The 27,356-nt window shown below is 48.1% G+C and overlaps 1 protein-coding gene across 1 annotated transcript in view; it reads right to left on the bottom strand.

Moving 5' to 3' along the window:
- SATB2 (SATB homeobox 2) overlaps positions 1 to 9,654 on the bottom strand; it is a 189,835-nt gene extending 180,181 nt beyond the window's left edge. The window contains exon 1 of the mRNA XM_022567336.3: positions 9,434 to 9,654. Within this exon, the coding sequence (XP_022423044.1) occupies positions 9,434 to 9,602 (169 nt within the window). The 5' untranslated portion in view covers positions 9,603 to 9,654. The remainder of the gene's footprint in view (positions 1 to 9,433) is intronic.
- Between the last annotated feature and the right edge of the window lie 17,702 nt (positions 9,655 to 27,356).

The raw sequence follows: 27,356 nt of genomic DNA, 5'->3' as shown, positions 1-27,356 counted from the left end.
ATAGGTTTTTTTTTTTGATTGTACAACAAAAATTCCCTCCAAGGCAAAAAGACATTATGCCAAGTTCCTCCCAGAATTAATGTTTAGGTTTAAATTATAAAGCCCAGAAAAAAAACGGAACCACTAATAGACCCTTAAAGCTCGTGGCATTAGTCGATGATGTTAGGTTATGTAAATGTTAAAACTGAAAAACCTTCTGCTGACAAAAGTATTTTAATGAAGGCACTATTAACTAGACTCTCTAAACTGAATTTAAAAAAAAAAAAAAAAGCCTTTTGAGCTGTATGACATAAATTCCAGTCTGAAAGGGATTATGCTTGGGACAATTCTGGGATCATGAGAACTCCACCAGGAAGGGTTTACTGCCTATATTATTCCTTTCATTTTGCTTTCAGGAAGGTTTTTAAATACTGAACCCAAGAAAACTCCTGGCTACAGACCAAAGAAACAGTCTCCTCTATCTCTGTCCACTAAGCCCAACCTTGGGCTCCAGCTGCTTTGATGGCCAACACCATTTGCGGTTTCAGTATTCCCACAACGAGCAGGGGTTAACTCCACTGTCTGAGCTAACTCCACTGTCATCACCCAAGTTTCCAGGCACACGCAATTCTATGAATAGAGTAAGAAATACAGCCTAGGGTGAAAGAACGCTAGCCACTGATTTCAGCGGCTGCCAGCCAGCTCGCTCCAAGTTGCTGAAAGCTCTACTCTGGGTAATGAGGGCTGGAGGCTCAGCATTGTGAAGGATTATCGATTCAATGGTTCCAATGATTGCAGATGGAGGCCAGATCCTGTGCATCTCAGGTGACAGTCTATGTCACCTACATGAATGTCAGGTGATGTGTCCATGTGGAAACTCGGGGTCCCCAACACCCCACGTGAACCGAGAAAAAATAAGGGTGCTCATTATTCACCTTCAACTTTCTCCCTCCCCTTCAGCCAGGGGAGGAAGAACAGCAGATCCAGAGACCACACCTAACCCTTACTTTGCAGGACTTTGTAACAAGAGGAACATTCATTACTTTTTACTTCCATTTACATAGATGAAAAAGAGAAAGAGAGAGAGAGACAGAGAGAGAGAGAGAGAGAGAAAGAGAAAGAGAGAAGGTAGTTACACCTCAGGTGGAATATAAGAAACTGATTTCCCATCGTAAACTGTATGTGAAGACAAATCAGCGAGCACTTCTCATGTCTCCTGAGCAACTACCTCCCGGGGGCTCCTCTCTGAACTTCCCAGGGAGGAGCAAGAACCAAATGGTCTCTCCCCAAAACAGATTTTAGCTAATAAATACAGCAAAGTAAGTGAAAAGTACTTGAGTTATTCTGCATCTTCTTCAAGACTAAAAATTTGTACGTCGTGTGACAGGTCCCCCTCATTTTTCTTACTGATGTTTTTATTATTCTTTCACTCAATTAAAGCAGAAATGGATATTGCATCTTCTGACTGTATAATTGTTATTGTAATCCGTTTTCGATCACTGCTTGGGAAATGGGTCCGAAACAACATAAACTCTCCACTGCCTCAGAAGGCATGTCATTTTCTTTTACTACGACACTTAAAGAGACATTTATCATGCCGCTCTGTTAGCATCTTCGGGTTATGACTAAAGAAAGCTCTTGTTCTGTTAACCAAAATGAAATAATAATGTTTTGAAAACATTGCTATTTGAAGAGTTTTGATATGAATGCGTTTTCCTTACAAGCTATCAATTTTTGCTTTTCTTATATGTATGTATAAATAATTGGAACCAACGCAAGAAAAACATGCAATTTTAATGTGGGGAATAATCAGGAAATTTGAAAATCAATCTTAGTCAGTTATAAAAGAATGGATACACTTGTTTTCTAGCCAAATTTTTTTTAAAAAGTAAAAAATATTTTTAAAAGAAATAAAAGATATCTGTCCTTAACATTATGAAATTAAAATTGTTTCTATGAAAAGTGAAAATCACCTCTGTCAGATCTTAGTGCTTTGGAAAACATTTTCTCTAACTAGAGTCTCTATTAATTTGTTCATATCTGTGCAAGTCTTCAACAAAACAAAGTCACTGAGCTGCTGTGCACATTTCAATAACTGTGCAACCATCAGTAGGCACCAAACATTTACTCTGGTGTGAAATGCACCCCTTTTCATATACGGTAGCTTGAAGGGTTTCCCCTTAACTTTTTAATCTTTTTTGTTACGTTATGCTATAGTTTAACAGCCCACTGTGCTAAGGTAGAACTCCATTCCAATGATAAGGCAACTAGTTAAGGGCAGAACCTAATCCGCCTCACCCACTAACCAACAGTAATAATACTGGGAGCAATTAAAATTGAAATATACATCCCTCAGAGAGTTTTACTACCCTAATGTGTCATAAGCACAAATAATATTCTTAGTACAATATAAGACTGCCATAATTTGCTCATAACTTTATTGCAAGGTTCAAATTCTTGAAATTTCTATTAAGGATTTTTCTTCATTTTAAGCATTTGTCAAACTAATAACTATAATATTCACTAGTTTATTTAAAAAATTTTCAAAGGTATACACATCAGTTAAAAATGGAAAAAATACACACCATAAGCCCAACTGCCATAATTGTATATCTATGGCACATTTACTCCATTTTAGGTCATTTTTACCTGGTTAATAAAAAATCTGGAATAAGTAAAACTTTGCAAATGAGAAGCCAAAGACAAGTTGTAGAAGACAATTTTTGATGCACCCTTTCACTGCCTCGTAATTATACTGATATTACCACAATTTTTAAATCACTTGCTATTAAACAGCAAAACAATTCTGTTAATTGAAAGCAAAAAAAATTATATGTAGAGATGGAGTTCCATGATTTTGAAAACTCCACCATAGAGCATTTTTACATAAACACTGTATAGCATGAAGTCCTTGTGGGGGCTTGTTTCATGTAAAAGAAGAAAATAAATGTTTGGTTGCTCACTGACTTCAGAAAATAAAGAAAATCACACCCTATAGAGGCCACATCTGTACTTTTTTGGAAATCTGTAAGTTCTCAACTGGCTTTTGTTTTGACTCATACCTCAATTCCACGCAGGGCAGTCTACTCTGACTTTGAAATATCTACCACATTATCCGTAAATAGTAGGATGATGAATCCTCTGTATATAAAAATCAATTTTTAACGCATAGACATTTCCAAACCTCTGTTGCACCTTAAAATAAAAGGAATTCATGGCTCTCCACATTGACACCCTAAATTAAGGATGGAGAGCAGTGGTAATTGGAAGTGAGAAAGGCCCAATACAAAGTCAGCAGAAGGAAATCACTCATTTTTAAATCCCTATAAAGAAAACAAAAGGCAAACTCGCTTCTTCATTTTTTGAGCTGAGCATAAATGTCTCCTACTTGAAACCATTTTCAGTTCTTTTCTTTCTTTCTTTTCTCTCTCTCCCTCTCCCTGTCCCTTCCTTCCTTCCTTCCCTTGCTTCCTTCCTTCCTTTCTTTCTTTCTTTTTTTCCAAAAAGTAATGAGTTAAAATGTATGAGTTAGATCCAACATTTCACTGCTGTTCTTATTCTTGGGGAGTTGGGGGGGAGGGGGAACTTGCTGCCAAAGCTTCAGAAAAGAGAGTTTAGGCTGCTAATTTTCCGTTCACAAAATCTAAATTCCCCTTATGCATCTCACACAACTCATGAAATAAAATGAAACAGTATTATATCACTGCAAATTGAGACATTTTTATCAAAATAAAGAGTGATGATGCCAACATTTCATTTGTCATTTCCCACTTGTCACTTTCCACTGACAAACTGTTACACATACAACTTTTGTCAAATGCTCCATCCTTAAATACGTTCCAAAATGCCATTGTATCTCAGCATTCATGTAAGGAAGATAGTAAAACTATGTTACCACACATTAGTTACATAGGTTAAAAAAAAAAAGCCTACTTATTAGGTAAAAGAGTATAAATAACTTTATTTACATGCTATGTAAGATAAAGTTTGGCTTCTTGAAATGAAATAAACTATGTACATGTTTTTGGCACCTAGTGTGAGATTACTAGTTATAAAAAACTTTTTTAATGATGAGAAATTGTCATTTTGCTCTATACTGGAAACATAAGTTTTCTACCTTATTTTCAGTCAAAAAAAAAGAAACCTAAAAACTCTAAAAAGACAAAAGAAAATAATGCAATTTGAAATTCATCTAACTCTGTCAATTTGTCTTTTTCATATATCATATAAACTGTCTCCACATTGAATCTTAAAAAAGAGTTTTAAATTATCAAAGTAGCACCACCAAATTTGACTGCTTACCAGATACGCCTTGTCAGATACACCAAATAATTACCATGTCTTGCCTGGAATAAAACTAATCTCCATATTCTTAAAATAACTCAAAATTAACATTCTTAGATATCTAATAAATTATGATTAGTCTGTTTCCCTCCCGACAGAGATAGATAGGCAAAATATATACACACATTCACACAAGGAGAAAAGAATTAACACAGGATATCTAATATGTACAGATTGACACTCTTAGTCACAACCCCCTGAAAAAAGAGGATACTGCTTATTGTCTGCAGTGGTTAGAAAACAGATGCCTTAAGGGACATCTATGCAGTTCCAACACACACACACACTCACACACACACACACACACACATTTCACTGCAGATGATCTTGAATATATAATGGTCAGTGGGGTTTCTACTGATGGAATATAAGGCTTCCAAAATTACTCAAAACATCAAATTATGCTCAAGACTTTGAGGGGCGGATACCCTATGTTCTGTTTAATGTGTATGTTCCATTGCATATATTTTTTTAACCAAGTATATCTTTATTTTAATAACAGGCCAAGGACTGAAAACACTTTAGAGAGGGCTATTTTTCTACCTCAGCAAAACTACAGAGGACATGCTAGATTGTTGGATGACCCCAAAGCCTAAGTTCATTCTATTTAAAAGATCTTAAACCCTTAAAAAAAAAAAAAAAAAAGTGGAGTACAAGACCGAAATACAACCTTTTCACTTTTAAAGTAATAACGAGTCTTCCCTACAAGCATAATGGTATAACATCCTAGGTTAAAATGAATTTAATGAGTTTTCTCCATTTTGCCTATGTTGACAATACGTTTCAAATTTCTAAATATTTTATACATTTCAATAGGTCAATATCTATACTCTTTCATATCTGCCCTCCTTTCAAAAAGCAAAATATCTCTCTACAACTGCTCATATGGTGACTACACCTGACCTGAACTGCATTTCTTTTACTCTTATCTAAAAGGAAATGTTCCACATGCAGACAATTAAACTAACTGTTGTTGTAGACAGTGTTCAGCTCTAAATGAGGCCCTGCGCAACAATCATGATCACATTTGCTTCCCTATTTGAGTACATCAGTGTGTATTGCATAATGATATTTTTTCCCCTTGCAACAAGACAGTTATGTTCTTGAAAGGGCTGCCTGGTAGCAAGAAGAATAGGTTTACTTCGGGTCAAAGAGTTACAAGATAACTTCAACAGACAATTCTTCAACAAAATTAAAGTTATTTTAAAAACTAATTTTTCCCCAAAAAGCTATTTTTTTTCAAAAAAATCAAGATATTCTCAGTGTTTAAACATTTTTCCTTGAACTCTAGAAGATTTAACACACAAAAAAGTCATCAAAATTCATAAGAAAATGAAAAATATCAAAAAGATTTCTGATGTTTAATGCCTCCTATCAGCAAATACACCATCTGGTATACTCAAGCGCTGTTCATTCAGTTTAAATAAAGCTGTCTGAAAAGTTCTTCTTTAAGCCAAACATTAAAAAATGAAAATGCTTGTGTTAACAATGAATGAAGCACAGTAATTTATTGCTATTAAAGCACAACTGGCCAGCGCCTTTCAGCAGTCCAGGAGGAAAGCAGAATGCCTTGCTTCCTCTGGAAACTTGATTGGCATCACTTTCATTTTATGCTGTAGGTTGTGTGGCTGAAGCATTACATACAGCAGAACATTTTAGGTACTTATGCTAATGGTGGTAAAAGGATCATCTGATTCTTATATTCATCATCCTTAATAATCTTTTCTTTTTCTAAATCTTCAAATAGATCTGTAAGTTTTAATCAACAATTTCACAAATATAAATTTTCCCACCATTAATCATCCTTTTTCAAAATCCTTATGGAGTGAATTACTAGCTGAGAGAGGACGCCAATTCTAGTAAGTGAATGTTACCCAGCAGGGATATAAAGCTGTCAACACCATGGTGCTCTTGCTTGCTCTAAACTCTCTCCCAGCCTTCATATGTTTTTTAAAGAGATATTAGCCTTTTTTTTTTCCAGGACCTTCTATAAAAGCTGACTGTCATACACATATGAGCACTTATATTTTATTACATACATGCTTTAAAACGCACTGCTTAGATAAGAGCAAATATAGCCTACAAAGTGTTAGAAATACAAAACAAAATTGATCTACTTTCTAATACTCTTCTAAAGCTAACCACATTGTAAACAACACACTCTTAAGTCCCCTATTAAAACAGAACCCTGAAGACTGTGACAGTGTTTCTACCACCTCATCTAGTCAAATCCAGACACTAAAATTATGTCTCTCTCTTTTTTTTTTAGTTCTCATCAAAAACATAGCAAACTCTCTCTCTCCCTAAAAAAGGTAGAATAACAGCAACAGAATTTATTAGGGCAACCAATGCATTCAGAAGCATTTATTCACCTATTTATCAGAAGCAGTAAGATAAACTGACATTTTATTGAGCAACCAATTAACTTAATGATTTCCCCTATTTTTAGAGGGAGAGCATTTAAAAAGAGAATCATTGAAGACTGACAAATACATCCTCCCAAATTTTGAGCTCTATTTTTAAAATATATATGATTATAGCCATCTTTACAACATTGACAAGACCGCAATATATCTGAAAATGGTAATAAATGATGCAGAGCTACAAATATTTTTGTAGTTTTCTATACTTATTATATTGCTTCATAAAGAAAATTTAAACAAAAGGAGGTAGGGTGATAGAAATATAATCTATTTTATATTTATTCTATGTTCTAAAAAAAAACTTATTTCAATTATAAAAGAACCGCTAAATAGAAATATATTTTAAACATTTTTAAAATTTAGAACGTGCATTTTTAAATGGCTTTGCTTTTCTCCAGTCTATATACATGATTAAAAGTCATAATGAAATAAAATTATTAACATCTCAATGTACATTTGGAAACTATATAAACTTAAACCCACAAAATAATCATTAACATTCATAAGAAAACTTTGTACTATTAAAATTTTACGTCCTAAGTTGTTATATTTGAAAGCTTTCTAAATTAAAATCTTTCCAAACAATCTATTAAGTTCTATCGAGTAAAATCTTTCTTATAAAAAAATCTTTAAAAATCCACCATAGGTAAACTATTGTAACCGCTTTACTGTTAAGTATCATAAATGGTACTTACTGAGACAAAATAATGTCATCTTTATTTTCAGTTTGGGAAGCAGCTAAGACCTTTGATATTACTAAATTAAGTTAAAGCTCAGAAAAAAGTGACTATACGAGCTTGTCGAAACAAATTTATTATTCCTCACCAAGACTTAATAATATTTGTCTATATCAAATTTATGGTAAGTGGCCAAATGTGAATCATAGTCTCAGAAAATATGAAAAGTAACCACTATTTTACACTGAGGGTATCCCTAGGTCAACAAAATCAGGCAGTTTCCTTCAGTAAGATATAGGGGGAAAAAAAACTTTTTGTAGGGAAGCACAATTGGTAACCATTACATTCTAAAATGTTTAGAGACTTCTTTCAATTTAGTGAGCTTAGAAAGAAACCAAAATTTCAGTCCAGGTTTTTTTCTTTAATGCATAAGGCCACTTTGAGAACACATCCTCTCCAAGGATTTCCAAAAGTTTTTCAATCCAACATTACCAGCACTTATCATAACCATCTCACATTGGGTCCCACCATATTCACCATATATTTTTCTTTCTTATATGCATATACTAAAAAATGATCCGAAAAGTCCGAAGTTATTGCTTCAATCTCAAGACAACACATTAATAAACACTATTTCTAAAAAGTGAGTCACAAAACTATCAAGTTTTCTTTTGCTTCATTAAAGTATATCTTCAAGTCCCTAAACTGAAAGATACATAAGCCACAATCTATGGTCAAATAATTTAGTTAAAGCTTCTAAAACTGAGAGAATGAGTGCTTCTCAAGGGAGATGATTAATGTAAGGAACTAAGGCAAACCTTCTTGAATGTCTACCATGAAGAAATAGTAATAGCAAAGTAAGTAAAAATAAAAACGTGTTCTTTTATAAATTGTCTGTTGTCTGTTTATAAAATGTCTTTAAAAGGGAGTGGATATTTCGAATTAAGGCTTTACTTGGAAATACAAACTATGGCTCTTTAGAACATGGGAATTTATCCCTAACTTTTGCCAGGGTTTTGTTTCATTTCAGGCTGGCTAATATAAGAATTCTATTAAACAGACTACTACTGAAAATATTAGGGGGGAAAAAACCTTTAGAAGCAAAAAAAAAAAAGATTAAACTAGTAATTTACGTCAAACACAAAAAAACTGCCTGCCATGTAGAACTGTACATTTATATTTAAAAAACAACTAAGGAAATGTCATATAAACTTCAAAATATTTTAATAATGTTTAAATTTCTTGCATATCATTATTTTATAAAATTACTTTCCCTAACCACTTCAAAAGAAAGTGGTTGTTTAAATAGCAAAAACTACGAAAGATTTTAAGTAATATTAAATTCTTGGAAAGAAAAACAGCAGGCAGTCAATAAGACTACTATGCTATTTTTACCTGTTGTGCTATAATTCATAACAAAGTTACAAATGCATATGACTTTAAACTTTATTTTTAAAACAACGGTAGCATTAAAGTCTCTAAGGGCCTGACAGATTCGTAGTGATTCCTTATTTCCCACTTGAAATGTGGCTGGAAATATTCCCAGTTGTTAATCATTTGTCTCGAAGCACTGTCCTAACTACAAAGTAACACCAACACTTGCTCCTGTACTAACCTGAGCATTAAACATTAGTCCATAAAAGCGAACGCACCTAAACTTCATCCCTACAACAGATACTCTGAGACAAGGCAAAAGAGTTAAATCACTAAAAAGCTCTCTAGGAAAATCTAGAAACAGTTAGCTGGCTGTGACATAAACCTGCCAACACCTCAGCACACAGTGGCAAAGTGCCCAAAAAATGCCACCCTCCGGGTAAACCACTTTCTTGTTTTAACTCGAGATGAAGCTACCAGTTGCAGAGGAGAGGCGACGGGGGCATTATTTGGCAACCTGGAATTCACTTCCTGTAATCCTACACCGCGACATCGCCTAATCAACCTGAACCCTGACACCCGGGCCTTTATCACCCGGCCGCGGGCTGCGCGCGCCTCCCTGCTCCGGGCTGTTACCTCCCACGGCCTTGGCCACGGCGCCGTTGGGCCTCCCGCGGGCTCCCATGGGACTGCCGTTCTGCTCCAGCCGGGCCACCTTCACCGGGGGAGGACCCTTGACGTCGGGGCTGCCGCTCCGCCGGTCGGGGCTGTCCCGCAGACACGGGCTCTCGCTCCGCCGCTCCATGCTGCTCCGACTCGGAGACAAAGTTCCCACCGGCAGGTCGCAATAAAATGCACAGGGACCTAGGGAGGGGGCGGGGGGGGGGAAGGGGGAGGGAAAAAAAAAGAGGGAAAACCGCTCACACACGTGATAGACGTTTAGGCCAGTGGCAGAGCGCGGCACCAAAGCCACACAAACTTCCTCCCACGCTGCCCGAGGGGCCCGAACAGGGAAGCCGGTCCCAACCTTACACTGGGCGGCCCAAAGGAAACCCAGAACTTGGGGTGCCGCGATTCTGCCCAGTCGCTGCTCCCAGAAGTTAGCTCTGGGTCACGAAGTCCGCCCAGGGCGCCCAGAAGTAATCCATTCATTGGGACAGGGTTGACATAAACCGTTCTCCAGTGCGCCGACCTTGCTGTCGGGGGGTCAGGGCTGCGGAAGGAGTGAACTTCCTAAGAAGACATCTCACTCACTCAAGGAGTGGGTGCGGGTGTACGTAAGTCCATATGAAAACAAATTAACCACAAGAAGAATGCGCTCTGAATCGCGGGGCAGTAGGCAAAGGCCTGCCAAAAAGACCCTTGAATACCCGCTTTTTACCTTTACCGAGCACGTCCTGGGACACACACACACTCTGCACAAAATCAACCCTGATTCCACATTAATAAGCATCCCCAAACACTTGGCAGTATTCATCAAAATAACCTCAAGCGGGGTCTACAATCGTTATTATTTTGGAAAGTTCTAATCTTCATCCGATCCTGAGTGATTTTTTAAAAAGCTCTTCCGCATAAATTACAAAAGCAAAAGCATTTAAATTATTAAGTGCGGGAGCAGCCTTCATCAAACCCAATCTTAAAATCTCTCCAAAAAGTTTTCTACTGGGTCGCCTGGCTGGCAGCGCGCTCCTCACGGAACCCGCAGATCTCGGCACCCCCGGATTTTTGGGGGGCGGCGGAGAAGGAAACACCTGATGAAACGGCACTCACATTGTCACTGACATCCCCAAGAAGCAGGAGGAACCCGGCACAACAAAGTGCGCTGGGAATCCTCGCGGGCGCTCTGGCCGTGGGAGAAGCCGCGTGGCCACGGCTCAAGGAGACAAGGTGGGGGTGGCAGAGGAGAGGTGAGAAGAGATGCGAGTGATGCAGAGACAGAGCGCCAGGGCTGAGGGCGAAGGTTCCGCCCGGATTCCCTCGGCTGCGCTGTCTAACGAACAGCGCGAGAGCTGCGGGGAGGGAACTCAGCAGGACCCGGGGCTTCCCCGAACTCCGGAGCCTGGCGCGGGCGCCTTCGCGCTGAGTACTTACTGCTCACAGTCTGTCTGTAACTTGGCTGGCTGGGGCTCTGTCCATGGAGCAAAAGTAGAGAATCCAGGGTGGAAAGTTTCTGGTGATTTGCCTTGCAGTGTTCTCCTAGTCTTCCTTTCTCTTTCCTCCTTTCCCTTTCCTCTTTCCCAGGTCCAAACGTTTAGGGTCCTGGGTCAGGGTGTCTTCTTAGTGCGGCGATGGTTGTTATGATGATGATGATGGGGGGTGGGGGGAGTAGAGGGAGGAGGAGAAGAGGGAAAGGAGGGCTCCTCCAAAGGAACACCCGAGCGAGCGCGGGAGGAGGCGACAGAGGAGGGGAGAAGAGAGAAGGAGGCTGAAAAAGCCTTTTCACACCTTCGGGAAGGAGACCCGTTCTGGCGAGAAAGGGCTGAAAACTGGGAGGCGGCGGAGGCGGGCCGGGGCTGCCGCTTCGCAGGGCGGCTAGCTCGCGAGGAGGCGCGGCCGGAGCCGTAGGGCCGGTGCCACCGAGAAGCGAGAAGGCGCAGGGACCTGGGACCGCACGCGGGAGGAAAAGCGGCGGCCGCCCAAGCTGTCACCTCCAGCCTCTCCCCTTTCGGCCGCCGCCGCCAGCAGCCGAAGCCGGACTCACTGACAAGCCGCAGAGAGACACAGTGAGAGGGAGATGATTATTAGTTGCGTTGAGTCATCAGGCAAAGTGAGTCCTTTTGGGTTGTCCTCGGTTTCCGATTTCTCCCCCTCCCCCTGTCCGTCCCCAGATCTAGCGCCTTCAAAATAATAATTTGGGGTGGGGGTAGGGGAAGTCTCTGGGTTATTTTCGGATGGGGGTTGGGGGGAAAAGATCTAAACCCGAGCCAGACTGGTCCACCGCATTGAAGGAGGAGAGTGGGGGGGCGGGGAGGAGGGCCGGGGAGGTTGCGGGGGGAGGGGGCCCCGCCTGGCAGGAAATTAAACATCAATCAATCAATCGCTGTGAGGCCGGCGACCGAACAGCGGCGGAGCTGCAGAGGAGGCAGAGGGACTGGAGAGGGGCGGGTGGGAAGCAGGGAGGAGGGAGAAGGAGGAAGGAGAGAGTCGGCGGTGGGAGAGCGGTGTGGCGAGGACCGCGCGCGCGCGGCGCGGCGGGGGACCTATGGCAGGGAACCGAGGGCCTCGCGAGGCGGTGGCCGCGGCTGGTGGGTGGGTGCGCCCGGGTACAGGCGGGAGCTGGGGCCCGGGGTCTCGTCCTCCTCCTCCTCCTCGCGGCGGGTCCAGGGCGCGGCCGCCTCGCCCAGCCCTGAGGCACACTAGTCCCGGCTCGGAGGCGGCGGCAAGGTAGGCGGTGGTTGCCTCGTCTCCCGGCGGAGGCACAGACCCACGCGCAGGAGGCAACCACGGCTGCCTCGGCTCCGGGTTCTGCTAACTACGCGGAGTACTTTCGACTTTGGAGATAGGAGGGCTATCACCTCCCCCACCCACCGCCTCCGCCCACCACGCACCGCCTCCGCCCCTCCGAACAACTTTTCCCGGTGCCTTCGAGCTCCCCCTCCGTGCGGAGCCAGCCGTCCGGGCCCGCCGCGCTGCCGCACGCGCTAGGAAGGCCGCTTCTCCCTCACAGTTGGCGCTGCCGTGGGTCCAGAACAATAGCCCGGGTGTCCCGAATGGCAGGAGCACCAGCACTGCCCGCCGGGCGGCGGGTGGCACAGGGAAGGGGGCTGCAGGAGGGTCGCAGGGCGGGGAGCATCCCTGGATGACGTCCCTGGAGCGCTCGCAGCGCCGACGACATCTCGAGCGGCGCAGCCCGGGCAGCCTGCAGGCCGTGACGCGGTGGCAGCGAGGGCGGCGGGGCTCCCTGTCCGCTGGCTGCTGGGCTGGGACTCCTGGGATCCCAAGCCGCTCGGGCCCTAGGCTGAGAGCGCGGTCAGAGCTGTGCGGTGGGGACCCGGCCTCCCCATCCCGGGGGAGGCCGTGCGGGGGCGTCCCCAGCAGGTCCTGAGAAGGCGTAACTGAGCCACAAACTTTTGCCGACTCCCGCGGCCGCAGTCGCCCGTAGCCCGGCTCCGGCCGCGGTGCTCATTTAAGGTGGCCCGGGCGCTAGCCGAGCAGACCGGGCTCTGGCCGCGCTTTTGTCCCTAAGATCCCTCTTGGACGCGGAACCTCCTTAAAGAAAGCACGTGGGAAGGAGCCGCGGCCCCTGCGAGACCCCGGGGGCGCCTGCTGACACTCCCGGTCCCGACCTGAAGCGGGAAAATGTGGACGCGTCCCCGCCCGTCTTGAGGCCAGTGAAGCCTCCTGAGCTGGCGGTATCTCTAGTCGCTTCCGCACACCTTGGTTCTCCCTTCTAACCCCTGGGACCCCGAGGACTCCCAACCATCTCGTCGCCTGAGCCGCCGGTCTCCCTTAAGAAGCGCTGACTCTACGGCGGCGCCAGAGGGCCAAACTAAATTCGATCTCGGGAAACGCGCTCGGGGGGCAATTATGGAAATCTCGGTCGGGTGCACCCGCTGCGGGAAGCCGCGTCAGCCCAGTGTACCCGGGGCCAGGCCGCCGTCCACTCGCCGCCCTAACCGGCGCGCGGCGTGCACCTGGCCTCCCCTCAAAAGCAGGAAACTGAGAGGCGGGGGAGACTCTGGAAGAGAAAGGGTCCCAGAAGTGAAACCTGCCCCCGGCCTAAGTCTCAGAGCCCAGAATCCGAAGGACCCCGCACCCAGTCGCCGCCCACCAAGTACCAAAGGAGCGCTAGGCGACCCGAGAGGCGGTGGGAGACGAGCGGAGAAAGGAAGCGAGATGGATAGCAAAGCTTCGGGGAGCCAGCCTGGGGGTTTTAGGCTGCGTTTGCTTTTCCCTGTGCCCTCCACAACCTCATCCCCCTCCCACCTCCCCAAAAGAACGAGTTAGAGAAAACGCACAATTCGGAGTCTGTGAGAACAAAGTGGCTCTAGCAAACCAACTTCGTGGTGCTAGCTAAAAGGTTTGGGGCTGCAAAGAAACAAACTGTAAGTTCGATTGACAAACTTTTTTTAAAAATCTGTAATATCAAGTCGGAATGGGAAGAGGGTGTTGCAAAAGCCAACTACTACCATTGTCAAAAGTTTAAGCCCGTTTTCAAAATGGGGAAAAGGCGCATTTCTTATTAATACCTTAACAACGATAATAATGCTGTTTCTTTCCTTACCTTGGTGTTGAACTGCAGAATCCTCCTCCGGATCAATGTCCAGGAACTTAGAAGAATTGGTGATATTAGGACTTCAGTACTTCTGGAAAAAAATGCAAATGGTTTAGCCAGGATCTTTCCTGTCTGATTCGTCACTATTATTATATCTGATGATGCGAATGGTTGGAGCGATTCAATCTTAAGTCATTAATGAGCTATTTTATAAACACCACTGTCTGAAGATCTTCATTTACATTTTGCGAAGGATCACTTCGCTAACCTCACAGGCTTATGTCAACAGCATGATTATGGGGACTTCAGTTACACTCTTATAAACAACACAGCCGTATTGTTAATCGGTTAATATTTTATAAAGTGTAAATATTTTATTATGTTTTGAAAGGAACTATTGATTCTAAATTATTAAACCCCTGAGACGGGCGATTTAAATAAAGTTTACAGTTAAGTACAATTAAATGTACATTGTGGCTAGTTTGTTTTCAGATTCTGCACTCTTTTTAATTCATTGATTTTTCTTTTAATTGGAGTTTACTCTTGATCATTTTTGGTAATGAACAAATCTATCATTTGGGGCAAAAGAACTCAAAAATTTTAAATTGCATTTAACGTAAAAGAAAATGGCAAATACTATGAATTATTACCAAAAATGTATTTTGAATGTTTGGAGATTTGTGTTCAGAAATTTTACAAATTTCTTTCGATTTAAAAAGGAAGAATTTTAGGGATTTTTGTGATATATGCCCGGTATGGGTTTTTTTTTCTTTCTCCTCTTGAGTTTTGTCTCTAATGAAGGCCTTTTCTGTTTCAAATTACATAAGCTTTTTACTACACAATTTTTGTATTGACCTTATTTCAACTGAAGTAAGTGATTATTTCCAGCATGTTTAATTTCGACAATAAGAAATTTTAAATAATATTTTTACCTGCTAGGATATTCTACTTTTTAAAACAGTAAATAAATTATGATGATTCAAAAGTTTTGTTTGGTTTTGTTTTATATTCCTCAAGTGGCTTATTTCCAAACAGTTTTAAAACAAAATCACACTCAAGAAAAGAATTGGTTTTAATTACTTTTAAAAAAAATAATTTGATCCCGAACGCATTTTTGCGCATTACATGATAGTTTGCTCCAGTGCTCAAAGCATAAAGTTCACTTTGGAGGACATTTTTATACCTCAGATTGCTTCTCACTGACGTTTTTGTCGGGAATCTACTCAGACTTTTCCCCCCATCCTCCCCCACTCCCAATTTTTTTCATATGTTATTTAGTCAAAGGTCGTCTGTCTTTCATAATCACACCGAGATTTGTTATTTTAAAAATCAACGGGTCTTCATACGCTGGGCTTAAGTATATATGCTTTTTCTTATTTCCATGTTCTCCCTTTTTCTGTCTATCTCTCGTCGGGCCTTTCTTCTCCCTTATTTTATGGCCTGCACTTTTAATGACATTTCTTGATTTCTGTCTCTCGACACCGAGGTTTGTGCCGTGCTAGCTGTCAACTCTGGCCAACCTTCCTTCCCTGATGCCCGCGCGGGACGGCCTAGGCCCGACTGCCCCGGCGCAGGGTGCCGGGTGCTGGGCGTGGGATCCTGGCTCTCTGCTGGGCCGCCGTGGCCTGTGCCCAGCATCTATCACCAGGCTCCCAGGATTTCAGGTCCGGTCACCCAAGAGGCCCTCCCAGCCGTGCGCTGCATCTTAGAGGACACGGGAAAGTTGTGCCGCCTTTCCCCTCCACTGCCGCAAGCACAGGAGAAAATTCTATGGGAATGGCCAGCGTCAAAAACCTTTGACGGCTCCTAGGAACCCACGCGGGCCTGCCTCTCCCCCACCCCACCCCACCCCCCGCCCGGGGCTTGCTCTGCTGGGGGCGAGAGGAGGCGGGAGGGAATCGTTCCTTTCACTTGAAGCCCACACCAGCTCTGAAGCCAATTTCCGCCACTGACTGTCCGAGGAGAGCTGGGTGACCAACATTTTCGCAGGCCGCATAACTGCGCGGGGCTTGGATTGGAAATTAGATGCGCCGAGGGGACAAGGGCCCGGCGCCAGAATGCCCCGTGGGGAACGCGCCTAGAAGGACCGATCGACCAGGGTGGTCTCCTGCCGTTTCCCAGGCTGCCCCGGGGCGTCTGGGGACTGGCCGGAGCGCAGGGGCGGGGGACACTTACTTCGTTATCCGCACGTCTTCCTCGTTGGCATCAGAGCCGGACAAATCCCAGCCCGCGCCAGTCAAAGATAAATTCCTCCTGGCTCCCCCAGCGGCTCCAGGGGCCTGGGCGGGGGCGGAGCGGTGAGGAGACCGTCGGGCCGCCTAAGACAGGGGCAGTGGAGGTCGTGCTCCCATCCTCAAATGAACGAGCCCCTGCAGCCCGGACAGCGAGATGCGTCCCAGGGAGACGGCTGATTGGGGAAAGGTGGTGGGCGACTAGTCCGCGTTAGACGGTGAGCGGAACACCCAAGATGCCAGAGGGTCGGGGGTCAGGGGAACAGACAGTGCAGAGGCCCAGAGCTCGGGAGGGAACGCGCGAAGGTCGGCCCCCGGAGCTGCCTCGGGCGAAGACGGAGAGCTTTCGGCACCAGGGTCCCACATGTAGGGGATGGGAGAGGGCGTCGGGGGTGGGCACTGACTGCCCGGAGCAAGGAAAGTCAGCGCACAGGTTTCGAAGCCAAGGGAAGTCGCTGGGTGTGCTTTCGCCGTGGCGGCGGGCCGGGAGGCCCGGGAGGGCGGAGGGCCTGCGGGCACCGAGCACTACTCCAGCGACACAGGACAACGCCCCCGGGGCTCCCGGGTCCCTTCATTCTTTTTCAGAGCCAAGAGCTTAAGAGCTGGATCTCCTGATGCAGCCGCGCAGCGAGAGAACGACGGCCCTGCTAATCTAGTTGGGGTTTTTGTTGTTGTTGTTGTTGTTGTTTAAGTAGAAATCGACTTTCAACCACGGGGTAACAAGGCAAAGAGGGAAAGAAAACGAAACGCCAAAGAAGCCGCCGCTACCTCCCCGCCCCCACCCCGGGGCGGCCGGGATGGGAGCCCAGAGTCGCGTTCCGGACCCGCTGCTTTTTCTGTCGGGAAACACTGAGCCAGGAAGAAGATGGTCGGTCCCATCTCCAAATCCCGGGCCCAAGGTGGTGGCGAAGAAACCCACGGCCTCGACTCGTCATCGCGGCCCCGTCACCCCCAAGCCCGGGTCAAGGCCCGTGTCCCAGACCTGAGCTGAGGCGTCCTCTCCCGACAGCGCCACCGCGTGGGCTGCGGCCCGAACCTGCGGCGCCGGTTCAGTCCGCTGCGTCCCGGAGCCGGCCTTACACGTCGCCCCAAGTCCTGGGGTTCAGAACGCGGCGGGGCAGGGGCAGGTTCCCGGCCCCGGACACAACCGGACCACCCAACACAAAAACGCGCCCGGCAGACAGAACACCGGCGCCCTCAGTTTGCCTTAACCCCTTGTAATGAAAAGTACAGCTGGAAAGTCCAGGCCGCGGCGCCCCACCCGAACCCCAAACTCCAGGCAGGCCGACCCGCGTCGTGAAATCCGCGCCCACCCCTAGCTGGGGCGAGCGAGCCCAGGAAGCCGAATCCGAGGCAGCCCAAGACCAAGCGGCTCCAGGAGCGTTTCGCGGCTCTGGGCCCACGCCGGTCTCGAACCGCGCCAGAGAGAGCGAGAGCGCTTGCTGCGAGACCCAAGGTCCCAGGCACTTACTGGGACCGAGGACCAAGCGGGTGTCGGTCTATCCGGCGGCCCAAAGCCGTCCGGAGTGGCGTGGAACCTGGAGGGCTTTCTGGGCTGGCGACTCGCCAGTTCTCTCGGTCTCACGAACCCCAAAGCCCACTCTCTCAGTCCGGCAAGGCTTGACCCCCGGGCTAAGGCCCAGGTAGCGTTAGTGTCCTGGGGCTCTGTTCACAGTGCCCTGGGGCTCGGTTCTTCCCCACCCCGCGGTGCCTTGCCTCCGAGCCCAGAGGCTAAGCCCCGCCGAACCGGGCATCACCTGGCGCTGCCCGGCCGCTACGTCAGGACTCCAGAGCCACCACGTCGGGCTTAGAGGACTTTAGTGGGTAGGCTGGGGCTTATCCTAAACAAATTCAATTGTGCCCCGTGCGCGCCCTAGCGCGCACACACGCGCACAGACGTTTTGAGACTGTCAGTTATGGAAAGGGACAACGACGCAAAGGTGGAAATTCACCTGGTCCCCACCCTGTTACAAAGCTCCCAGCCCCACACAAAAGAGGAGCGAGCCCTGGACGCCCAAGAGGCCGCTCGGGAGGCTGCCAGAAGCTGCACTCTCGCGGGGCGCCCGGCCAGCCGCGCCAGTTCGCGCGCTCCAGCCCCGGCCGGTGCCCAGCGGCGCCCTAGGGAAGCTGCGCCGGCCTGCTGAGTTCCGGGGCTGGGCGTCCGCCTGGCCTGCTCATCCACGCCTCATCACCTGTCTCTGAATTCTAATTTCTGAAATCTAATCCCCGTAGGCCACGCGGAGCTGTCTCCAAGCGGGCCAGGCCCGGCACCCCTGCCAAGTGGCTCACCTCTGCTTACGGCGCCTGCCTTTACCCCCGGTGCCAAGGACCGAGCGAGGGGCGGCAGGTCAGGGCGCAGACGCCGTCTGCTCTCCTCCAGGAGTAGACAGCGGGAGCCTGCGGCGTCGCTCGTCCGGCCCTGGGGCTGATTTAAATAACTAATAAGCTCAGAGACATTTTACGAGGGGAACTTTTCCTTTTAGTATCAATAAAGCCTAGTAATTGGGTTTGTTGGTTACCTAAGCTCGAGTTTCCCAGTCTCTCTCTCTCTCTCTCTCTCCTTCTTACTCTCTCTTTCCCCCTCTCTCTCTCTCTCTCATTCAGAAGCAACGTTTTAAAAAACCGGCAACTGTGGGTGCGTTTGTGTCGGGTGTGCGAGTGTGTGAAAGAAGTTGTTTCAAAAGTCCTTTTCCTGGAGAACAATCATCATTGTCGTTCTATGGTGAAGAGTTTTGAAAGGTGAATTGTTGTTATTTCAGAGGAGGAAAATGTTAACAACAATTCAAGTCTCACAATACACGTATAATATAAGAAGGGCAGAGGTCCTTAAGATTTTTCCCTTTGAATGTGACAAAGACTTTTGCAGTGCTTCCGTAATAGTTTGCATTTTAATTAAGTCTCACTACATTTTAACTTCAACTCCTAGATTGCAATGATATCTGTTGTTTTCAGTAAAGACTTCTATACTATAATGCCATCTAATTTTTTGTTTTGATTTTCTAATCTTTTTGAAAGCATATTCTTAGTCATAAGGAATTTTTCCACCTGGGAACAAGTCTCAATTTAAAAATATAAAAGACCTTTCATGAATAACTGCAAATAGCCCATTCGTTAGTGTCCACAGAGGTGTTGGCGCCTACACAAAATCTCGGAAATCTAAAGGCAATATAAGCATGTTTCTCTACAATCACAGCAATATATATATTTCATCACTGTTGTATGGAAGTAAAGAAGTATTTTAAAATACTTTAAAGAAAAGTGTTATGTTAAAATTTACCTGAACTTAAATTCCCCACTAGATACAACATAGCTAGTGCCCACCAACGTCAGCCTAAACGAAATGAAGAGTACTGCTGAACCAGATTATTGTTGAGGTCAGAAGCTATTCAATGAAAAGCAAAGAGAATTCATGTTTGCAAACCAGGTTGGGGGGAGGGGAAAATCGGCTTCTGAAGTTCCAAGGAACACACCCCAACCTGTGCGCTCACACCTTCAGTGTTTACATACTGTGGAGAACTTTTGCTTTCCACTTTTAGTTTAAAACTTGATGAGCTTTTCCTTAGCTCAGCTTGTTTTAGTCTGTGAGACCCAAAGTCAGCGGAAGGTAGCCTTCTGCTTTGTAACTTCCGGAGGACCAGAGTTACCTGGCGATAGACTCAGCCCTTTGAGCATTCCCAGCGGAGAAGGGCGTCTTACCGACTCTTCTCTGAGCCACCACTTCCCCAACCTCTCCTCCGCACCCGCAGGCTGAGGGCATCAGAGCACCTGACCCGCTTCTCCCTTCTCCAGATAATGCCCCAGTGTTGGTGCTTCGCTGCAGAGGGAGCGAACCTTGAGCTGTGGGTGTATACACGCCATCCCCTGCTTTCCCAGAAGGTTACAGACAACTTTCCTTACCATCTGCTGTGGGCCAGCCTCCAGTTCCCACCCATCCCCCCCAGTGTTGCCAAATCCAGGCTCCAAGTGTTCAGGGCACTCACAGGGGTGCTCCCTTGTCCCCCAAGCTGACCATATTAAGGAAGAACGTGTCCTCTTGGTGCAGTCCTCCGAGTGACAGGAAGTTGAAAACAGTGGCAGAGAAAGATGGAAGGATTAGCAAGGAAAGAGCAGGGCTGAGTAGGGTAACTTAGAACCTCAGCAATGGGCACCTCAGCCTCCCCCAAAAGCCCGGGGCCTCCCCTTCCCTCCCTGCCCTTCCACTCAGGTCCCACCTTGGGCTGCGGGTTCCTGTCAGAGCTGCTCTGTGAACTCAAGTGGTCCCTAGGCTTTTAAGTACCCCCTTACCCCCGCCATTACCTCCCTGCCATCCTATGTTTTGGTTTCAGTTAACCTGTTTTCTGAGGCTGTGGAAACTCCACTCTTATTCTTTTTCTCTTTGACTCATTCACGCTCCTTTTAAAAAAAGAGCATCCCCCCAAGCCAGGCTTCTGCCAGACCCCATGCGACCTCCCAGAGCTCTATGTGCAAGAGGAGAAGTGATTTGTCTGTTTATAACAGGTTTAATTAAGATAGTTATGTGCCATGAACTCTTTGGGCCCCAGTCAATGCATTTTGATTTGGAAAGTCAAATAGAATCACATCTTGCACTCGTGGGGCCCCAGCTTGCCACCCAGGCTGGGGACAGACAGTGTTGTCTGTCTACACCAGCCTCACTGGACTTGGATGAGTCCCCTGCAGAGCTTGCCACCCTGTTTGTCCCTGGTGACCTCCAGTCGGCTTTTCCGGCAAGATCGAGGCCTTCCTGGTAAGGACATGGAAAGCTGAGCTCCCGGAGCACTCCTGGTGGCCCTTGGCTAAGTAGCCAAGCGGCCAGCTTCTGCAGATCTGGCTTCCCAACTGCGGAAGAGCTTCTCCGGCCCCAGGCCTTAGTCCCCTGCCCTCCCTCACCCCAACCCTGCAGTTTTAGAGGCAGAGAAAGCTGGGGAGGCCAGTCTCTCCTTTTCCCCAGTTCTGCATCTAGTAACGTCCCCGCCCCCCAACTCTCAGACTGAGGTACTGGGTTGCAGCCGAAGCGTTTTTCTAATTTGTCGTCGTTGGAAACCTCAGACAACTGTAGTGTAAAACTTCAAGGGCTTCCAGGGATATGCTGACTTCAGGCATTCAATGGAAGGGGCGGGGGCGGGGTGAGGGTCGGGGACAGGGACGCCCAGGACAGATGTCCCAACGCGCTCTCTTGGACTTGCCGCCATCTGTAGCCCAGCTGCACACGCCCACGCACTCCTCCACCCTTCCCTCCCCTCTGCCCGGCCTTCGGAAGCATCCCCGCCACTTCTTCGGCCCTCGGAAAGGAAAGGGACCGATCGCACCAAGGTCTCTCAGTCTCCTCCCAGAACACAAGAGCCACCTCCGGGTTGCCTGAGATGCTCCTTACGATGCCTTACGCACTGTGCGCACTTCTACTGCTCCTCTCCTCTCCTCTCCAGCCCCCGGGGCCAGCGCCCAAATCCCTATCACCCCACCACCCCTGCTGCTCTGACCGCCGGGAAGCTGCAGATCTGCCACTAACTGTATCATCCCATCTATAAGGGCTCCTCTCGGTTTGCAGTAGATCTGGAATTTAACAAGGGTAACTTTATTATGTTAGGATTTGGGGCGCTTGAAACATTCTGAGCATGCCCGCAGGAGGTCTCAGAGGAACTGTCCCGAAAGCTGCTGAGAGCAGCCACCTTCTCGACGGGCTCAGCTCTGGCAGGCTGCGTGCTGTGGCTCCAGGGACACCCCCTCTCCGACACCATGGCCTCCAGCAACCAGGATAGGAGGACTGGGTTGGAGAATTGAGTGTGTGTGTGTGGGGGGGGGTCTTTTATTTGAGTTTAGTTTAGTTTGTCTTTACTTCTGTAGAGGGCTGATGCTGGCGCTAAAATTGTGCAGCAATTGGCCCCAAAGTAACCTGCGACTCGCCCCTCTCCCGTGCGTCACGCAGCAGAGGGTGGCCGTTTGGCAGTAGCTCTGGGAACGCAGCCTGGCAGGGCGTTGGGCCTCGGCGTCCAACTGAGGCCCAGTAGCCCCGCTCGTGTGTGCCTCTTGCCTGGGCTGTTTGTGCATTCTTGGGGCTGTGAGGGCTGCTGGGCTGGTGCGGTCCCCAGCCTCGCGCTGCCCTTCCGCGCGGGGCTCAAGTAAGGACGCAGTGAATGAATTCATGAAGCAGCTCCACGGCGGAGAGGTCTAAGGAACAGCCGCCCCGGTTAAATGGGCTGCGGGCAACTGCGGCCGACTGCCCCCTCCCCTCCTCTGAGCAGGCGTGTGGTGGCCCGGGAGCCCCGCCAGCAGCCCCCGCCCCTCAGGCGGAGCTCGGGCCCTGGCAATCTCTGCACTTTGTCATCACGCCCGAGTATTTGACATTCGCAATTATCTGCAAATACCCTGATCGGTTTGTATATGAAACACTTTTTTTCCTGCCTAAAGGTTGGAATCTGGTAAGTTTCAGACAAGTGTTTGCGGGGTGGGGGGCGGGGAAGGTGACCCGGGGGAACGCGGGGGACCGGCCCGGTGAACCCTACTCGGCGAGGTGGGCGACAAGAAGGGACCGGGCTGCGTGCCGCCCCCTCCTCTCTCCGCCCTGCTCAGAGGAGAGGTCGCTCGGAGGTAAGGAAGGGCCCAGGCCGCCACCCTTGGGTCCTCCTCTGAAAGGAGCGCCCCCTAATCCCTGCGAGGGGGAGCAGAGATCCCACCAGAGGCAAGGCCCCGAGGTTAATCCTCTTGATAACCGGAAAGGGCGCTGCCCGGCCTGGTTGCCATCACCGAAAATGTCAGTCACCTGCTCTCGACCCCGCCGCAGATTTACCTGCTCAGAGAGCCATCCCAGAGAGCCCTCCGCTCCGAGCTCTTCCCCGCGCGAGCAGTCTAGGGGAAGTAAACGGCGTCCTCGTTCAAAAGAAACGGATGTTCCTCTGACCCTCCTCCATCCCTAGACGGTTCCTAAATCCAAGAGGGCAGTGCCAGCCCCGGGATCGCTCACCACTCCTACATCGCAGCTTCTGGCTACCTGCCTATTGCACAGCCCGTCTACGAAAAGAAAAAAAGGAGAAGTGGTGGGGCGGGTGGGAGGCGGGGGAGGATAAAGGAGCGAGATTACTTGTCTGATTCATCTGCTACCTTAGGAACCTGATCCTGGCCCCTGGCTGAGCCTAGGGGCCTCCAGCCCAGAGACTGGGAGGTCAGACAGTGCTCTGGAGAGGCGCACACAGCCTCCCCTCCCCACCCACCCCGGGGCTCGAGTTTTACTCGCCAACTAGCCGAGCTCCTTTGCAAGGGGGTATATCTGCAACTTCAGAAACACCAAACCCTTCAGGGAAGCCCCATCCCCAAGCACTTAGTTTTCAGCTCTGCTGTAGACACTGGACTGAGCTGTCTTTCACACATACTACATTTTCGGCGAAAGTGGGGGCAGGAGCAGGTTGGAGAAAGGTGTGTGCGTGCGCGCGCGCGTGTTTTAGGGGGGTGGTGGATATTGCAAGACCTTCAAGAAAAACTGGGAAGGGAGGGGAGTTTAGAAAGTTAGTCTCTGTAACAGCACAACCACCATATCGCTGGCTTATTCTGAAAAGGAAGAGGAAGCAGGCGGGAAACGAATCCTTTCCTCCTCCCCGCCAGCTCCCTCCCAGCGCCCTCAGCCTAGGCGCCCGGGCAGAGAACCGGGCGTGTGCTGGAGAGCATCAGCTCTCCCCGCTCCGGCTCAGCCCCAGGTGGGCAAGAAAGCGCGGGCGGCTGGAGAAGGTCGTCACAGTCTCCTGCGGCACCCTTGACCCACGAAACCTCCCTGCAGCTAAAGCCGTTGAGGCGACTTCTCCACTCACAGGTCGAAACCCCTGCCTGAGACTTCCCGGGAAGCAGCCCGCAGTGCCCGGAGCTTGGGCCTCCTTTCCCTAGACTCCCTGGAGCTTGGTCTGCGGTATGAGTCTGGCTGCAGACACCCACCCGGGCTCTTAGATTAGGCCCCGTCTCGGCCGAGGATGCCTAGGAGGCCTCTGGCTGCTCCGAGACTGCCAGGTTCTTGCCTGGGGGGGGGGGGAGGGGGTGCGACCTCAGGAACCCCGGGCGCGGTCTGGTGACATCCACTGCGCCTCGCGCTACCTCCAGGGCTGCCCTCGGCCTGAGGAGAAGGAGGCAAGGGCAAGATGCCCCGTGGTAGGTCAAATCCTCACCCCTTTATTCCCTATCATTTTTTTTCATGTCCCATCTTTGTTAGGTGTATGGCTGCTATATTCCAGCGTCTTAGCCTACATAAAATGCCTCAAGGATTGGGCTAGGCTTTGCAAATTCGGCTTCCCTGGTGACCAATCTTCAAGATTCGGTTATCGACCCACCCACCTCGCACGTGGATTCCCACGGCAGCTCTCAGGCAGAACTGATGGCTGTTCTGGCCCAGCAGAGTGTGCATCGCTCAAATCTGCGCGCCCAAAATGCACCCTAGTCTGAGCTCCAGCACCGCGCGCTCCTAAACGAGCTGGGGGCCCCGAGCACGTGCAAGCATTCTCCCACTTTGAAATCAGTTCGTCCTCTTGTCTTTCACTCCAAACGGCTTTGCCTTCGGGGCACTGCTAGGACCCAAGACCCGGGAGAGAAGTCCCGAAGGAGAAGGCGAGGCCTGGAGCTTGGGAACTCCTCTGCTCACCTGAACTTGAGACATTCGAAGGCCCCAGTGAACTATCGGTTGTATCAGAGCCTAGGAGTGCAAGGTAGCTGCGCCCCGGCCGAGGCCCTCGATCCTGGGGGCCGGGTCTCCAAGGACATCCGGAGCCGAGGTGGGTTGTGCTGACTACCTGCAGCGCGCGCGGATCGCAGGCCGGAGAAAAGGGCGCCGTGTAACGGGGATGGTCGGCTACCTCTCCAGGGATCGGCCCTGACTTGTTAGTAACTTAAGCGCCTCTGAACTCGGGGACCGCGTGTTGGGGCAGCTCCCTGCACACGCACACACACACTCACACGCACACACACACACACGCACACACGCACGCACGCACCTCCTTCCTTTGCCTCGCATCTTTCCCTCCACTCTCCTGTCTTACCCCTACCCTCACCCCCGCCCAACCGCGGCCACACCACTTAGAGGCGCGCGGCAGCCACTCGGTTTAAGGAGCCATCGTTTCAGATGTTTATTCATAGCTAAGTGCTTATTGCAGGAAAATGCTCGTCGCCCGGACCGAACGCTTCCGCCCTGCGCTGGCGGACCTCGCCGGCGGCAGCTCGCGGATCCCACCTGCGAAGCCACGAAGGAACGGGCTTCGGGGAGGCGGCTTTGCCATCCTGCGCTCAGCCACCGGCGCTGCTCCGGATTCCCGCTAGGGGGAGCCGCCTCAGGCGCTACGCCAGCTCGGGTCCAGGCCTCAAGCTGGCCCTGCCGCCGGCGGCAAACGGAACGCGGAGCGCGTGTGGCCGCCTCACCTGCTCTCCAGGTGCGAACTGCCAGTAGAGAAGGGATCACAGGGCCAAGCCCACTAATTCCTGGTTGCTGCATAGCGAAGAACATAGGCGAGACCGAAGTATATTCTTTAGATCCAGATGTAGTTAAATAACTTTGTAGGTGACGAGATTATCACCTTTGCCCATATCCAATGGGAAATATATTCATTATATAGATTTCACCCCCATCTCCCACCCCCCTCGCCCCCAGTGGTTAAGGACTGTCCTTAGTTCCACAAATTTTGAGGTGATTTAATCCCTTCTCACTGTGTTTCCAAGTCCTTTATTTCCAGGAGCTTTAGATGGTCCCAGCACAAACTAGGAGCTCAGAGGAGACCTGCTGGCTTTGCTGTAGTAGTATCACAACAGACTCTCTTTCTTTCTGACTCCATATGCTTAAGCAAGGGTTTGGAAGCTTTCATTTTAAGATATGACCAATGTTTAGAGAACAACCCTATTCCAGGGTCAAGAGGAAAGCAGTTAGCTGGACTGTTAGCCCACAGACCACCACACTGTGCCCAGTGTGGCCGCACAGGAGTGCTGAGGGACCAGAGACTTCCTGGTCAATACTCCCACAGATAAAAGCCTGCAAGCTCTCCAATACAAAATCCAGCCTTCCCCCAGGAACTCACCACTACCTTCTAAGAGCTCTCCTAATGCTAAGTCATCAAAGTCTCTTCGGGGAACCACAAACACAAAGAATTTCACACTTAGAGGCAAACTTAAAGACCATCTATTCTTACAGTTGTAGTTTGCTGGTGAGGAACTTGAGCTGAATACAGGCAAAGAATCACATGCCAGGTGGGAAAGCCCAAATGCCCCAAAGTCGCCTCTTCTGACCCTCAGTCCAGTCCAGTTTGACTATGGGGCTTTGTTATTATCCTTGTAATTATTATGTTCCCACATATTTTAGGGTTCTTAGTAAGGCATACTCCTTTAATAATATATTGATAATAAAATCTTCAAGGTCTGTGTGAAAAGAGTATTGGCTCAAAGGGAGGAAATTTTAGAAATGAAGTTACATATAGCATTGAAGCATTTGGAGGAAAGACTAAACAAAAATAGTATTGTTTTATCCCAATTTAAGAACATTGGATATGTGCAAATATGTGTCTGAATGAACAAAACAGAACAAAAAATGTGGGATTCCTGGTATTATAAACGCATTCTTTCAAGTTGTATAGTTTTTCTCCAAAAATCAGAGCTAATTTAGTGCATTTAAGTGTTTGTTTATAGATTTGTAAATGTTAAATTCTGGTGTCATTTTTAAGGACCAAGAGGAAAGAATACATACATTTCTAAAATCAGATTTGAAAAAAAATAAAAATCTAATTACTAAAAAGTTGATTTAGCGACAGTAGGGACATCTCTTGAATGAAATATTATCAGATAAGCCTAGAAAACATTCCCAACTATTTTTGTAATAAACTCTGAGATATAAATGATATTTTATCATTCTCTCCATAATTACCCTCTGATTAATTTTTGATAAGGTCAGCACAAAAATAATTATTTACAAGGACACTCCACTATTCCTATTTTGTATCTGATTCACAAAGGCAAAGAGATACATTATCAAATGGAAATGTCTGTCTCTTTCCATAACTAACGTCTGATCTTTAGCAAATGGCGCTGTTATGTCACTGAAATGGGTATTGGACAAGGTACCAGTTGATTTATTGATTTCCCTTCTTCAAAGTCCTTTGGGAAT

This window comes from Delphinapterus leucas, chromosome 8 (genome assembly GCF_059928025.1).
Source record: "Delphinapterus leucas isolate spDelLeu-1000000601 "Yukka" chromosome 8, BTC_Dleu_Yukka2, whole genome shotgun sequence".
NCBI classification, from domain to species: Eukaryota; Metazoa; Chordata; class Mammalia; order Artiodactyla; family Monodontidae; genus Delphinapterus; species Delphinapterus leucas.
The sequence above is the reverse complement of the archived record's forward strand: the minus strand, read 5'-3'. Positions and strand labels throughout refer to the sequence as shown.